The sequence below is a fragment of the Entelurus aequoreus genome, linkage group LG04 (assembly GCF_033978785.1).
Source record: "Entelurus aequoreus isolate RoL-2023_Sb linkage group LG04, RoL_Eaeq_v1.1, whole genome shotgun sequence".
In the NCBI taxonomy this organism is placed as follows: domain Eukaryota; kingdom Metazoa; phylum Chordata; class Actinopteri; order Syngnathiformes; family Syngnathidae; genus Entelurus; species Entelurus aequoreus.
The window spans coordinates 53,741,349-53,754,268 of record NC_084734.1 but is presented as its reverse complement, the minus strand read 5'-3'; the positions used below and the strand labels follow the sequence as shown (position 1 = coordinate 53,754,268).

Sequence of the window (12,920 nt, the reverse complement as noted above, 5' to 3'; positions counted from 1 at the left end):
GTAAATTATGCAAATTACTTGATGTCATGTGACCACGCCCATAGCCACGCCCCCACCGCCACAGGTATCTTGGCAGTTTATGGGAAACACTGTTCACCAATGCCGACGGAGCCATTGTTCGCATGTCTGTTTTTAATGATAATTGGAGGGTGAAACAGTTCATCTTCAATGACATCTCCACATTGGTGAGCCTTTGACGGAAGCGAGATCGAACAACAGCGACGGAAGTTGGCGCCGCATAATACTAATAACACGGTTAATGTCGGCGATAATCAGGTTGACCAAGTTTTGGCAGAGCAACTTACGCCCATGGTTACCGCACACGGAACCCCAGTTCTAACTGAGGATTTAGATAAGATGTTATTAAGTATTTCACCAAGTGACCGTGCTGGAGGCCTAAACGCTAACAATGGCAATTAGACTATACCTCCAGCTCCTGGCAAGTAGAAAGCACTCAAGGCTACTAAATTGGGTGAAATGAGTGGAACTAAATGGATTTTGTTTCATGTCCAGAGGCCACTTTAATTATGTTAAAAACAGTATTTAGAGGGTCAATTTACTAATAAGACTTTTACTTAGCAAAAATACTGAATATTTACAGCAGTCAAATCTGTAACGAGTTAGATGCCATAAACAATGGATAACTTTATTACAGTAGTCACCAACCTTTTCAAGCCCAAGGTCCCAGCCAAAAACCAAAGCAAGATTTACCCCTGCATCAACTGTTTTATATATATTTATTTTAATTAAAAGTTATTTATTATTATTGCCTGATGTCCAAATGTTTTTTTTCATTGTGCTTCTTGCTGTTTTTCCAATTATTTCTTTTTTTTTTTTTTTGTAATGTCCCTAAGGGCCAATGACAAACGAGTCACGGGCCACAGATGCACTTTGGGCAATCCTGCTGTATAAGCTAACTGTTTATGGCCACTATATTCTTAGTACTGTCGTAAATGTGTTCATTGTATGGTCACATATGGGATGAGAGTCACATGGTTGTCTTACGTCAGCACTGGAAATAATAATATCAGGTGTTCACCTGGCAGGTTTTTCTGTGTGACAAAGAGGGGTTAAACACCAGACACCAGATAGTTTGAGATGTCTGGGAACACGACCGGCGGATAATACTTGATATCACTCGACAAATCTTTTTTAATTAAGTAAATGGATCCCATTGCATAATTTGATTTTTTGCTCATATCTGCATTTTAAGATCTAGGGCCCTTGTCTACTCAGAGAGTTTGCGTGCTGCTTGCTGCACAACAGCAAACTTGGCTTGGTTGACCACCACTGGGTTTCACTTCCAGGAAAACACATGACGGAATACTAGCAATTGAAACGAACTGCGTCATTTTTAACTTGTTTAAATTCTTGTGTGTTTACAGTCCCAGCAGTTGGAGAAAATAAGATAGGGATACGTACATCACTATGCTTAAACATTTCATGCATGTTGATGCCCTCCGTGTTGAGACAAGTCTCTTTTGCTCCAGTCTTTGTCATGGTTTCACTCAGCAGACAGCGGGTCAGGCCCTTGGTTTCCATGATTACAGCGTTCTCGGCCAGCGTTGAAAGCACTGAAGTCAGGTCAAAGTGCACTTTGTTCAGTGGTAAAGCCAAATCAACCTATGACAACAGGAAAAGTCAATTCGATTTAAGACATGAAGAGGTTTTGTGTTTAGAGCTTGCTAGTTAAAACTAGTTCAGCATAGTGCAAACTTACCTCACACCACATTTCATGAAGAGAGTCATAGCGGTAGCCCTCTATTGCCGGGCTGGAACTCAGCACAGCTTTGACTCTCATGTCATCCATGCGCTCCTCTTCTCTCTTACTTCTTGTTTGCTTCTTTTTAGTAGACATTCCCACATCTGTAGACTGCGTTTGGGACTCCTCCACACCATTCTCCAGATTCTCCTGCACCTCTGCTTCCTCCTCCTCTTCCTCCCCCAGATCATCATTCTCTTCAACCTCCTCATCACCTTCTTCCTCGCTTTCATAATCAACCTACAAAGAAAAAGACATTAGTGCAGGCTGTAGGCTTGCGTTAGCTTGCATTTAGTCTTTAGGCCTGAACATTTGTGCTACAATCCCTGGACTAATAAAAGAGAGAAGTGCAGAATCCTGACAAGCCATGTCAGTGAATTCATACTATTGTACCGTAGAAATTGTGCATTATTATGCATCAATGTAGCATCTAAAACGAGGTATAATGAATTTCATATGCCGAGGGCCAATAAAAAAAAAATGCAGTCCAACAATAGCCTCTGATCGAGTGTGGCTGTTACATTGGACAACTGATAAAGGCCCCTTCAGAAATTGTATATCCCAAGAACATGACTGTGATGACAGTGGAGGTGTTTAGTATGAAATTCATCCTCTTACTTCTTCTTCTTGTTTGTCTTTTCTTTTAGCATCGGAAGCGTCAGCGTCTCCTTCATTGCCCTGGTCATCAACAATCTCGTCTTCCTCCCCATCACCGTCCGCCTGAAACAAGGCAACAAGTACAGACAAAAAGTGTTCGATGAAACACAAAATATAAATATCAAGTGTGTCTCAATCTGATGTTGGTCCGATACCAGCAAATTATCAGCACCTGGACGCATTATATCGGTTTGCATCCAAATTTAAATTGACAAATTTACAATATAAGAGATCCGATACAAGCAGTCTTGCAGAGTGTGTGTTTACGTGTGCAAAGCTGTACAGCCAGTTAACATCTAAATGTCCTCTAATAAGCACTCAAGGTTGGTCTTTTCTTGGATTTTAGTCAAGTCATTTACAAAAGGTAATATGGTGAGCTATAGGTTACTATGAGCTCGCAGTTACACAACAGCTCAGCACACAATAGCGCGCAAGCTAGACATACGCAATAAGTGTCCTTAATTAAATAATATTACTGTCTAAAATACACCATTTGTTAATGCAAACAAGTATCAAATAATTATAGTTGCATATACACGTACAAAGTACTCAAGGCAGAAGCGTACTAAAAAGTATTCAGTAACAAATGTGTCTGCATCATTCATCTTACTGCATCATGAGCTTAACTTAATTATTGCGGCCACTTAGTGTCACCAAAAGAACAATTACCACTCCACTCACACTTAAAGACGGCATAAGTCTATTCTGGAGGGTAATACTAAATAGGGTAGTGTTTTTCAAACCTGCCCTTGTTCTGTTTGACCAATTTCACTTGATCAAACCTTTTAGAACATTCCACCCTACAAAGAAATACAAGTACCGGTATGTACCACTGATACCGCATTGGATCAATATTGGTATTGACCTATATTTAAGGCTACAACATCGTATCGGACAATTAAAAAGTTGTATCAGGACATTCATCCATCCATTTTCTACCGCTTGTCCCTTATGGGGCCGCGGGGGGTGCTGGAGCCTATCACCCCTAATAAATATGTACCCCAGCTGCAGCAGTCGCTCCGTCGCCATCATCGTCTCTGTCCCTGGCAGAGGCCTTCCTCGACTCTACAGTGATGGACGCCAACTTGGCGCTACGTTTCTTAATGGCTTCAAGAAGAAGTCGGAAAAACCTGAGGAAAAAGACCATGACAGAGTCATTATTAATTAGGCTAATTTCATTATTAATATTATTGGCCTAGATCACAGGTGTCCAAACTTATTCCACCTATGCAGCGTACATAAAAACTGAAGGATGTGGGGGACCACTTGGGTATTTTACATGCAGTAAAGATGATACATTGTATTATAAGATATATAATCTTTGTGTTGTAGTGACAAAGCAAAAAACATATCTCAGGAATTTTTACATCATGTTACAAGCTAATAAACAAGTAGTGGCTCACAAATGGCTTTACTTTGGTCACCCCCGGTCTCGATAGAAGGGTTTTAATAAATAATAAACCTAGTTTCCATGTAGTGGAGGATCTGACGGGGTGATAGCAGCTTATCTTCAGAGTAATGGTCAGGAGGAAGGAAGCTGAAAGTGATCTTAAATGTTCGCATCTTTGAGTGAAGGCTGCTCTCAATGCGCAGCATTTCTATCACATCCACCTTCTGCAGCACCTGCAGGCACAATCAACATCAAAGAAGGCACAAGACCAGAGTCAGTGCAACACAAACCAATGACCGATCAATGACAATATGGATTGAATATGGATCAGTCGGTCAAAGACAAAAGAGCTGTTGATCTTACCTCCGCCAAGCAGACCCTGGTAAGTTTCCTGCGGAGTTTCTGGGCTTTTTTCAAGGCCTTCTTGTTGTTCAGCACTGGAACGCTCATCATGGGAGTCTTGATCTTGGCGCTCGCCACCATCAGGATCTCTCTCAGCCTGTGAAACATCCATATTCATCAATTTCATTGATTCATGGTATAAATAACATTAGTGTGTAGCCACTAGAAAATTAGTTTACCGAGGTATTCCCAGTGTGACGTTCATCTCTCCTCTGCCAGCAAAGTGGAAGGTGTTGAGCGTCATTTGGGTAGAAGGCTCACCAATGGACTGAGCTGCTAACAGACCCACCGCCTCCCCTGGATCACACAATGACCTCTGCCACTTGTACTCCAACAGCTGTTTGAGTCTGACGACAAAGAAAACAAGGCACTGAACAAGCTGTCAGGTAATTAGTTTCTTTCATTTTGTTTTTTTTCCTGTCTAGCCCTCATATTTTTGTTGACACTTCCTGTTTTCCTCCATTTTCCACTGCTTTTGTCTGAGCGCTGGCTCCCTCACCTGTCCCTGACTGTCACTCAGAATGCTTCTTATGCTCTGTCCTCTGGACAAAGCTGGATAATTTTTGCTTTGTACATTGACGTGCTGAATAGGTTTTCCCATAGGCTTCCTGTGCCTGGTTGCCTTTTTTGTGCAATTCCCTGATACACTACTTTTGTGTTTTCAAAACAGCACATTTGTCAATATAAACAAGTATCCAATAATTGTAGTTGCATATTACTACATATAGTTATACAAAAGTCTCCAAGGTAAATGCCTATGAGAAAGTAGATATTGTTGTGGCACAAAGTGCAACCAAAAAAAAAAAAAAAAGACCACTGCACTTTAATTGAAAGACAGTTAATAAATAGGTTAATGTTTTTCATACTTACCCTTGTTCTCTGACTAATTTCACTTGATCAAGCATTTTTTAACATTCCAAACTACAAAACAATAGAAATATGTACCGTACTATAATTCACGCTGATATGGTATCTGATCATTATCTGTATCGGCTAATACTCAAGGCTGCAATACTGGTATCGTATCAGAAGTGAAAATGTTGTATCAGGACGTGTCTATTACTTTGCACTTTATTTTCTTGGTAAATGTTTATGTCACACAGAAATTTGCACCTTTACAATTTGGAAAGCTACCATCCTTATCTAAATGTATTCTTATTTGTGAACTCATTACAGGACAAACTTACTTGATAGTTATTTTACTTGACTATTGCTCATGCTCATGATTTTTTAAGAAACAATTTGTTAAAAATAAGGCATTTACATTGCAGAATTTGTCTTTTTATTGCACAAATTATTTGTGAACTGCATCAGGAACACATTAAACAGAATAAATAAAATGGGTTCATTCATTAGTAGGGCTGGGTATCATGGCCTATTTACCAAATCAATTTGATTTCCACTCATAAAAGTTCTAAATCGATTAATTGACTCCTCTAGTGCAAAATAATAACAGTAAATATTAAGGGTGTCAAACGGTTAAAATAGTTAATTGCGAATAATCACATTCTGTTCATAGTTAAGTTGAAATTAATCGTGATTAATCACAGATATAATTTTTCATCATTAAATAAGTGTACCCTGGACCGATAATTTTCAGATGTAATCTGTGATATTTCCACCTGAATGAATGCTTCTGATATTCCGGACATCACATGTTGTACAAGTTAATGGTCTTCATATTGCTGCATTACAATATTTTAACCTTCTATATTAATTAATAAAATGTAACATTGAGCCTGCTGATCAATGTAATATTGAGTGCCGTTATTGAAATTTATAGCTAACGCGTAATTATCACGTTAACTTTGACAGCCTAATATGTAAGCTATTCTTCTTAGACCCTTTTTTTGTTAACGCAGTCAGACAGAATGTAACGCACAACAATTTTATTGTAAAGGCTGGAAGTCTGTCGTTTTTCTGGCACACTTGACACTGCTACATGTGGGAGATTAATATGTAAACAAAAGTTGCAATGGCTTCTTTTGCTGTTTGTATTTTCATGGTCCGCGGAGAAATCGGGTGATTATATAATGCTAATAAGTCCCTCACTTTCTTTGGTTTTTGGCCCGGACGGCTTGTTGTTGGCAGCTTACGTTAACATAGTCAGTCAGGATGACACTGCTGCTGCTGAGGCTCCAAGTAGAAGACTATCAGGGGACAATGCTTTGTGCATTTAACCAGATTATTTTACACAGCCCTATTCATTACGCCACATGTCACCTGACATTTGAGGGATCGAAAATGGAGTGCTGGACAATATCGGCCTATCGAATATTAATAAGAAAGTCAATGCAGAACATTTTTAGTTTGTATCTGTTGCCAGAAAAAGGCACAAACTACTAGAGGTGGGGGAAATCATAGATTTTTAGATGCATCGCAATTCGGACATGGACGATTATAGAATCGATTAGTAAATGTCAAAATTCGACAAGCGATGTATTTACTGTAAAGTAATGCAGACAGTTCTAAAATTTGGCTGACTGCAGTGAGCCACCTCACCGAGAGGTCCGACTGGCTCCTTCATTATCAGACATTTATGGTCCAGTTTTGCACACATTTTCATGAATTTACTAAATGTGGGAATTATTTAACTGTTTCTTATTCCAAATGAATTTATGTTTTTTTAATTGCAAGTGATAAATGCTTATTTAGTTAAACGAAAATAAATGTAAAACTGTATCAATATACAGGTAAAAGCCAGTAAATTAGAATATTTTGAAAAACTTGATTTATTTCAGTAATTGCATTCAAAAGGTGTAACTTGTACATTATATTTATTCATTGCACACAGACTGATGCATTCAAATGTTTATTTCATTTAATTTTGATGATTTGAAGTGGCAACAAATGAAAATCCAAAATTCCGTGTGTCACAAAATTAGAATATTACTTAAGGCTAATACAAAAAAGGGATTTTTAGAAATGTTGGCCAACTGAAAAGTATGAAAATGAAAAATATGAGCATGTACAATACTCAATACTTGGTTGGAGCTCCTTTTGCCTCAATTACTGCGTTAATGCGGCGTGGCATGGAGTCGATGAGTTTCTGGCACTGCTCAGGTGTTATGAGAGCCCAGGTTGCTCTGATAGTGGCCTTCAACTCTTCTGCGTTTTTGGGTCTGGCATTCTGCATCTTCCTTTTCACAATACCCCACAGATTTTCTATGGGGCTAAGGTCAGGGGAGTTGGCGGGCCAATTTAGAACAGAAATACCATGGTCCGTAAACCAGGCACGGGTAGATTTTGCGCTGTGTGCAGGCGCCAAGTCCTGTTGGAACTTGAAATCTCCATCTCCATAGAGCAGGTCAGCAGCAGGAAGCATGAAGTGCTCTAAAACTTGCTGGTAGACGGCTGCGTTGACCCTGGATCTCAGGAAACAGAGTGGACCGACACCAGCAGATGACATGGCACCCCAAACCATCACTGATGGTGGAAACTTTACACTAGACTTCAGGCAACGTGGATCCTATACATCTCCTGTCTTCCTCCAGACTCTGGGACCTCGATTTCCAAAGGAAATGCAAAATTTGCTTTCGTTTCCACCATCAGTGATGGTTTGGGGTGCCATGTCATCTGCTGGTGTCGGTCCACTCTGTTTCCTGAGATCCAGGGTCAACGCAGCCGTCTACCAGCAAGTTTTAGAGCACTTCATGCTTCCTGCTGCTGACCTGCTCTATGGAGATGGAGATTTCAAGTTCCAACAGGACTTGGCGCCTGCACACAGCGCAAAATCTACCCGTGCCTGGTTTACGGACCATGGTATTTCTGTTCTAAATTGGCCCGCCAACTCCCCTGACCTTAGCCCCATAGAAAATCTGTGGGGTATTGTGAAAAGGAAGATGCAGAATGCCAGACCCAAAAACGCAGAAGAGTTGAAGGCCACCATCAGAGCAACCTGGGCTCTCATAACACCTGAGCAGTGCCAGAAACTCATCGACTCCATGCCACGCCGCATTAACGCAGTAATTGAGGCAAAAGGAGCTCCAACCAAGTATTGAGTATTGTACATGCTAATATTTTTCATTTTCATACTTTTCAGTTGGCCAACATTTCTAAAAATCCCTTTTTTGTATTAGCCTTAAGTAATATTCTAATTTTGTGACACACGGAATTTTGGATTTTCATTTGTTGCCACTTCAAATCATCAAAATTAAATGAAATAAACATTTGAATGCATCAGTCTGTGTGCAATGAATAAATATAATGTACAAGTTACACCTTTTGAATGCAATTACTGAAATAAATCAAGTTTTTCAAAATATTCTAATTTACTGGCTTTTACCTGTACATAAATTAAAGATGCATCAATTTAATTTAAAATCAAATCGTTGCTCCTGAATCATAATCGAATCTTGAGGTGCACAAAGATTCCCACCTCTACAAACTATCAATCCATTTATCCATTTTCTACCACTTGTCCCTCTCGGTGTCGCGGGGGTTGCTGGAGCCTACCCATTCTAAAAATGTGAAGTGCTACATATCACAGAATGTTGTATGCTCAACTTTCAGCATCACATACCTGTGTGTATCCAAGCCATGGTCACCTGTCCTGTGTTGATTCTGCAAGTATTTTTCTGTGATGTTGTGAAAGCTTTCAGAAACTGATCCAAAGCTGACATCAGGACTAAAGAGGCTCAGACTGGGCTCGGGGCAGCGGGAGGATTTCCTGATGTATTTTGATCGTGCCCCGTCATCAATAGAACGCCACTGATCTATCAGCTGAAGAGGAATACAAATGAATGTAAAACAAGGGTCACGTTTAAGACAAAAATCAAAGTTTACCACTGAAAAGATGAGAGGAATACCTGCAGAACAGCTGGATCTCTGCCATACATGTTTTGATCTGCCCCTTGTTCCGGCTGCTTCAGTTTGGCCGCCTTCTTTTGGGAAAACAACAGGAATGCTCCTAAAACAACAAAACAATTCAAAGAGCTTTTTCTTCTGGATTATTTCAAGCACCCAATTGTACAATTATCACATTAACTATCATTTAAAAAAATATATAAATAGTTATGCCAAAAGTGGAAGACTCCAAAAATTAACAAAATGAATGTTGCTGCGTCAATATCTAGCTAGCTAGGTGTGTGAAAAAATATCGATGCAAATTACAAAATAAAACAGAGGCAAATAAAAAAAGTAAAATAAACGAAAGTTCGCCTACATCATATCTGGACCGCCATTTTTGTAGTCCTAAAGCCACCCGCCATTTTTGTAGTGCAATTACATTTTACCAGAACTATGTCAGTGTGATTAATGATCCTTATTGATGTCATCGATCAATCAATGTTTATTTATATAGCCCTAAATCACAAATGTCTCAAAGGGCTGCACAAGCCACAACGACATCCTCGGTACAGATAATCTAAAAAGAGTTGTTTCTTCCCCTTTTTTTAAAAGAGCTTCAATGTTTAATCCACCATTTCTTAAATTACACTGAGTATTACCTCATGGAATGTTTGAGTTTTCTTTCATAGAAGCTAAAAAAGGTTGCCATGGGCACCTTGTATTGCTTGGATTTACAGGATGTCATGTCTGGCTCATTAAATATGCATGGTGGTTAAGCCAGCGTGTGTTTTCAATGGGTACTAGGCACCATTTAGCCTTCCTCGAACAAAAATACCCTATGATTGCGTTGTTTTCGCGAAAAGGATAAATGTTTCTTCAGAGTTCCTCCAGAGGTAATCAAAAAGGTTTTACACGTGTACCCGTAAACAGCACATATGTGCAACAACAACAACAAAAATGGCTGTAGATGCGAAGTAAATCATGGAATGCAACCTTACCAGAGCAAAAACGATGCATATTTATCCGGGAGAGTCTTGATACCAATGTCCTTGACCCAGTCACACACAAATAAGTTATCTGTTTTGTGGTGGAGAATGATGTCTGGATCACAAGATAGTTCGATATGTCTGGGAAAGCAACCGGCTGATAATCCTTTCTATCATTCAACAAATAAACTATAGGGATCTATTTCCTTGCATAGTTAGATTTGTTGCTATTAACAGATTTTTGCGTACTCAGTTTGGGCGCTGCTTGCGACACAACAACAATTTTGGCTTGGTTGACCACCATTTTTTTCCATTTCCGGGAAGAAATCATGTGTCGGAATACAAGCAATTGGCTTTTAACACCCTTTACAAAGTGCCACAGAAGTTTGCTATTGCATCCTTGTAATGGCATAAACAGTCAAGTTCACAGCAGGTAAATGTGGACATAGTTGTGTACCTCTACGGGGACAAGCCAGATCTCTCTTTGCTTTCCAGCGTTGAATGGCTGCAAAATGCTGATGGGCACTCTGTACGTCCAGGCGTGCTAACACCGCATCCAAGCCCTGGGACCTCCTTATCACCTATATCAGCAGAAACACATGCTTAGTCTCACTTTTAGGTATACTAAAGTTAAAAGTAAGGGATTCACTTAAGTGTGTTATTTTAAAATACAGCACAATTTACAATAAGAATTATATCGTCTTGCTGGCTTTATCACTATATTTCGATCACGCTTAAATTACGTAAATGGAAATCAAATTTGCATCAGAACAGTACCAAAACTTAAAATAATGGCAGCAACAATACAGACTTGATAGCATACATCTTTTTTAAGCAATACAGTTTGTGTGTAGAACATATGTATCCCCAAAGGCTGTGTAAGCGCACAATGGAGCACATTTACTACACTTTTACTGTGGCAGCCATTTTGGCCAGTGTTACCCACTGAGGAGGATACACTGAATTTGACAAAGCTGCCATTGTTAACTTGCTCATCTATTCCAAAGTCAAATTAGGTTTTAAAAGGGAACCGCACTTTTTGCTAGTTTTGTCTATCATTCACAATCCTTATGTAAGACAAGAACACATAAATTTTAATGCATTGTAACTTGTAAATGGATGTTGGCAAAAATCAACTAACAATCCAGCTAATGGAATTTGTTCTATTCCGCCTACAAAACAGTGATCCCCAACCTCCGGTCCGTGACGCATTTGCTACTGGGCCACAGAGAAACATTAAATAATTAATAAACGACTGCATTTTCTCCGACTTAACTTTCGCCTGTCCCACAACACACACCAATAAGCTTGTTTATAGATGTACAACAAAACTCCTTATAGGAAGTTGCCATTTGTTATATCTTTGTGACATGACACAATGCACATTAATGAACATATAAAATATAAATGTGACAGATTGTAGCCAAAGGCTGATTTCCATCTGCACCTGCTGGGGACTCATCTCATTGCAAAAAAGCCCGGGGCTCCCACTAATTCAGCATTATAGTGAGTTGTATTTTTCATGCACTTATTTTTGCTGTATTTTTCTGGCACAAGTGGAAAACCGGTCCCTGAAAATAATGCCTACATTAAACCGGGCCGTGTTGCAAAAAATGTTGGGGACCACTGCTCTAAAAAACATCCAAAAGCCTCCATAATCATTTTATATACACACTGCAAGCATATGTTGTAATGTTGTCACAGGCACATTCATAATAACATGCAATATACAGTATTTTGCTCATTTTAAGCATACGGCGGAGTATTAGTTTCACAGATCGGTGTGACTCGAATGGTAGAGTGGCCGTGCCAGCAACTTGATGGTTGCAGGTTTGATTACATCTTCCACCATCCTAATCACGGCTGTTGTGTCTTGGGCAAGACATTTCACCCACCTTGCTCCCAGTGGTATCTACACTGGTGTATGAATGTGCAGGATTCCCTTGAAAAAGAGATTCTTCATTTCAAAAGGAATTTCCTGGGTAAAAAGACTCCAAACAATGTTGATAATTTCCTTCAAAAACAACAACAACTACCGGTATACTTAATCATGGCAGACTTCAAAAAAGACAAAGACTACTTTGGGACAAATTATGATCCATAAGAATGGCTGCACGATCTTCAGAAAAAACCTAATTGCGATTTTTCTCTCCAAAATTTCGATTGCGATTTGATTTGCGATTTTTATATTTTATACATATAAATGCATAAAACTGTGAAAATAAGTTAAGGAAGACAGGTTACTTTTAGACTGTCAGTCAACATATTCTTGTCTCAAGGTGCCACACAATAGAACAATATGCAATAATGTACATTAAAATATATTTGGCTTAATGCAGACAGACTCAAAGCTTTAATAATAATACAAACATTTAAAAGGATATACTTTTTTTTCCCATTACTGTAGAATTGTTTAACATTGTACTGTAATTGGAAGGTAAATAATATAGTAATCCTAAATAATAATAAATAAAAAAATGAACACATCTCTGTAAGCAAAAATGTAACTTGCATACATACTTAAATACATTTTGAACGAATAGGGGGGCAGTGTCCATGTGCTTCCTGTAGGTGTAAGCTAAAGGTCTTGCTCTCCGCCCACCAAGACAAAACATTGTGAATGACTGGCCTCACTCTGTCAAGTTAATTCTATTGTTAAACAAACACGCTCAGGTGCGCAGGGCGATGCACAAAGTGAGACCTCTTCTTCCCTGTTTGAGGCAGGGGGGGTAAAGCTCAATTCAAATGCCACCCTTGCTTTTGCCCTGCCTCCTTGGTTTTGCGTGCTCAAGTCAATCAAGAGGCGTTCGAATTATCCGTCCGGTGGGGGGAAAGGCGAAGTACCTCCCTCGAAGCGAAGTGAGCTCGCAGACCTCCTTGCACTATCGAGTGCGAGAAGAAAAATGGCAGACCAGAAACCCAGAGAAGTGTACAA

General features: G+C 39.4%; 1 protein-coding gene and 1 non-coding gene across 2 annotated transcripts in view; both read right to left on the bottom strand.

Moving 5' to 3' along the window:
- Positions 1-12,920, bottom strand: part of polr1a (RNA polymerase I subunit A) — a 73,854-nt gene that overhangs the window by 8,850 nt on the left and 52,084 nt on the right. The window contains exons 25-34 of the mRNA XM_062045305.1: positions 10,443-10,566; positions 9,020-9,120; positions 8,734-8,933; positions 4,391-4,558; positions 4,173-4,308; positions 3,882-4,042; positions 3,420-3,549; positions 2,381-2,482; positions 1,721-2,002; positions 1,423-1,623 (exon numbers count right to left, since the gene is read on the bottom strand). Coding sequence (XP_061901289.1) covers positions 1,423-1,623; positions 1,721-2,002; positions 2,381-2,482; positions 3,420-3,549; positions 3,882-4,042; positions 4,173-4,308; positions 4,391-4,558; positions 8,734-8,933; positions 9,020-9,120; positions 10,443-10,566 — 1,605 coding nt within the window. The remainder of the gene's footprint in view (positions 1-1,422; positions 1,624-1,720; positions 2,003-2,380; positions 2,483-3,419; positions 3,550-3,881; positions 4,043-4,172; positions 4,309-4,390; positions 4,559-8,733; positions 8,934-9,019; positions 9,121-10,442; positions 10,567-12,920) is intronic.
- Positions 10,828-10,964, bottom strand: LOC133649291 (small nucleolar RNA SNORA5). Its single transcript, XR_009826034.1, has one exon. It is a non-coding gene; the product is annotated as a small nucleolar RNA SNORA5 (small nucleolar RNA).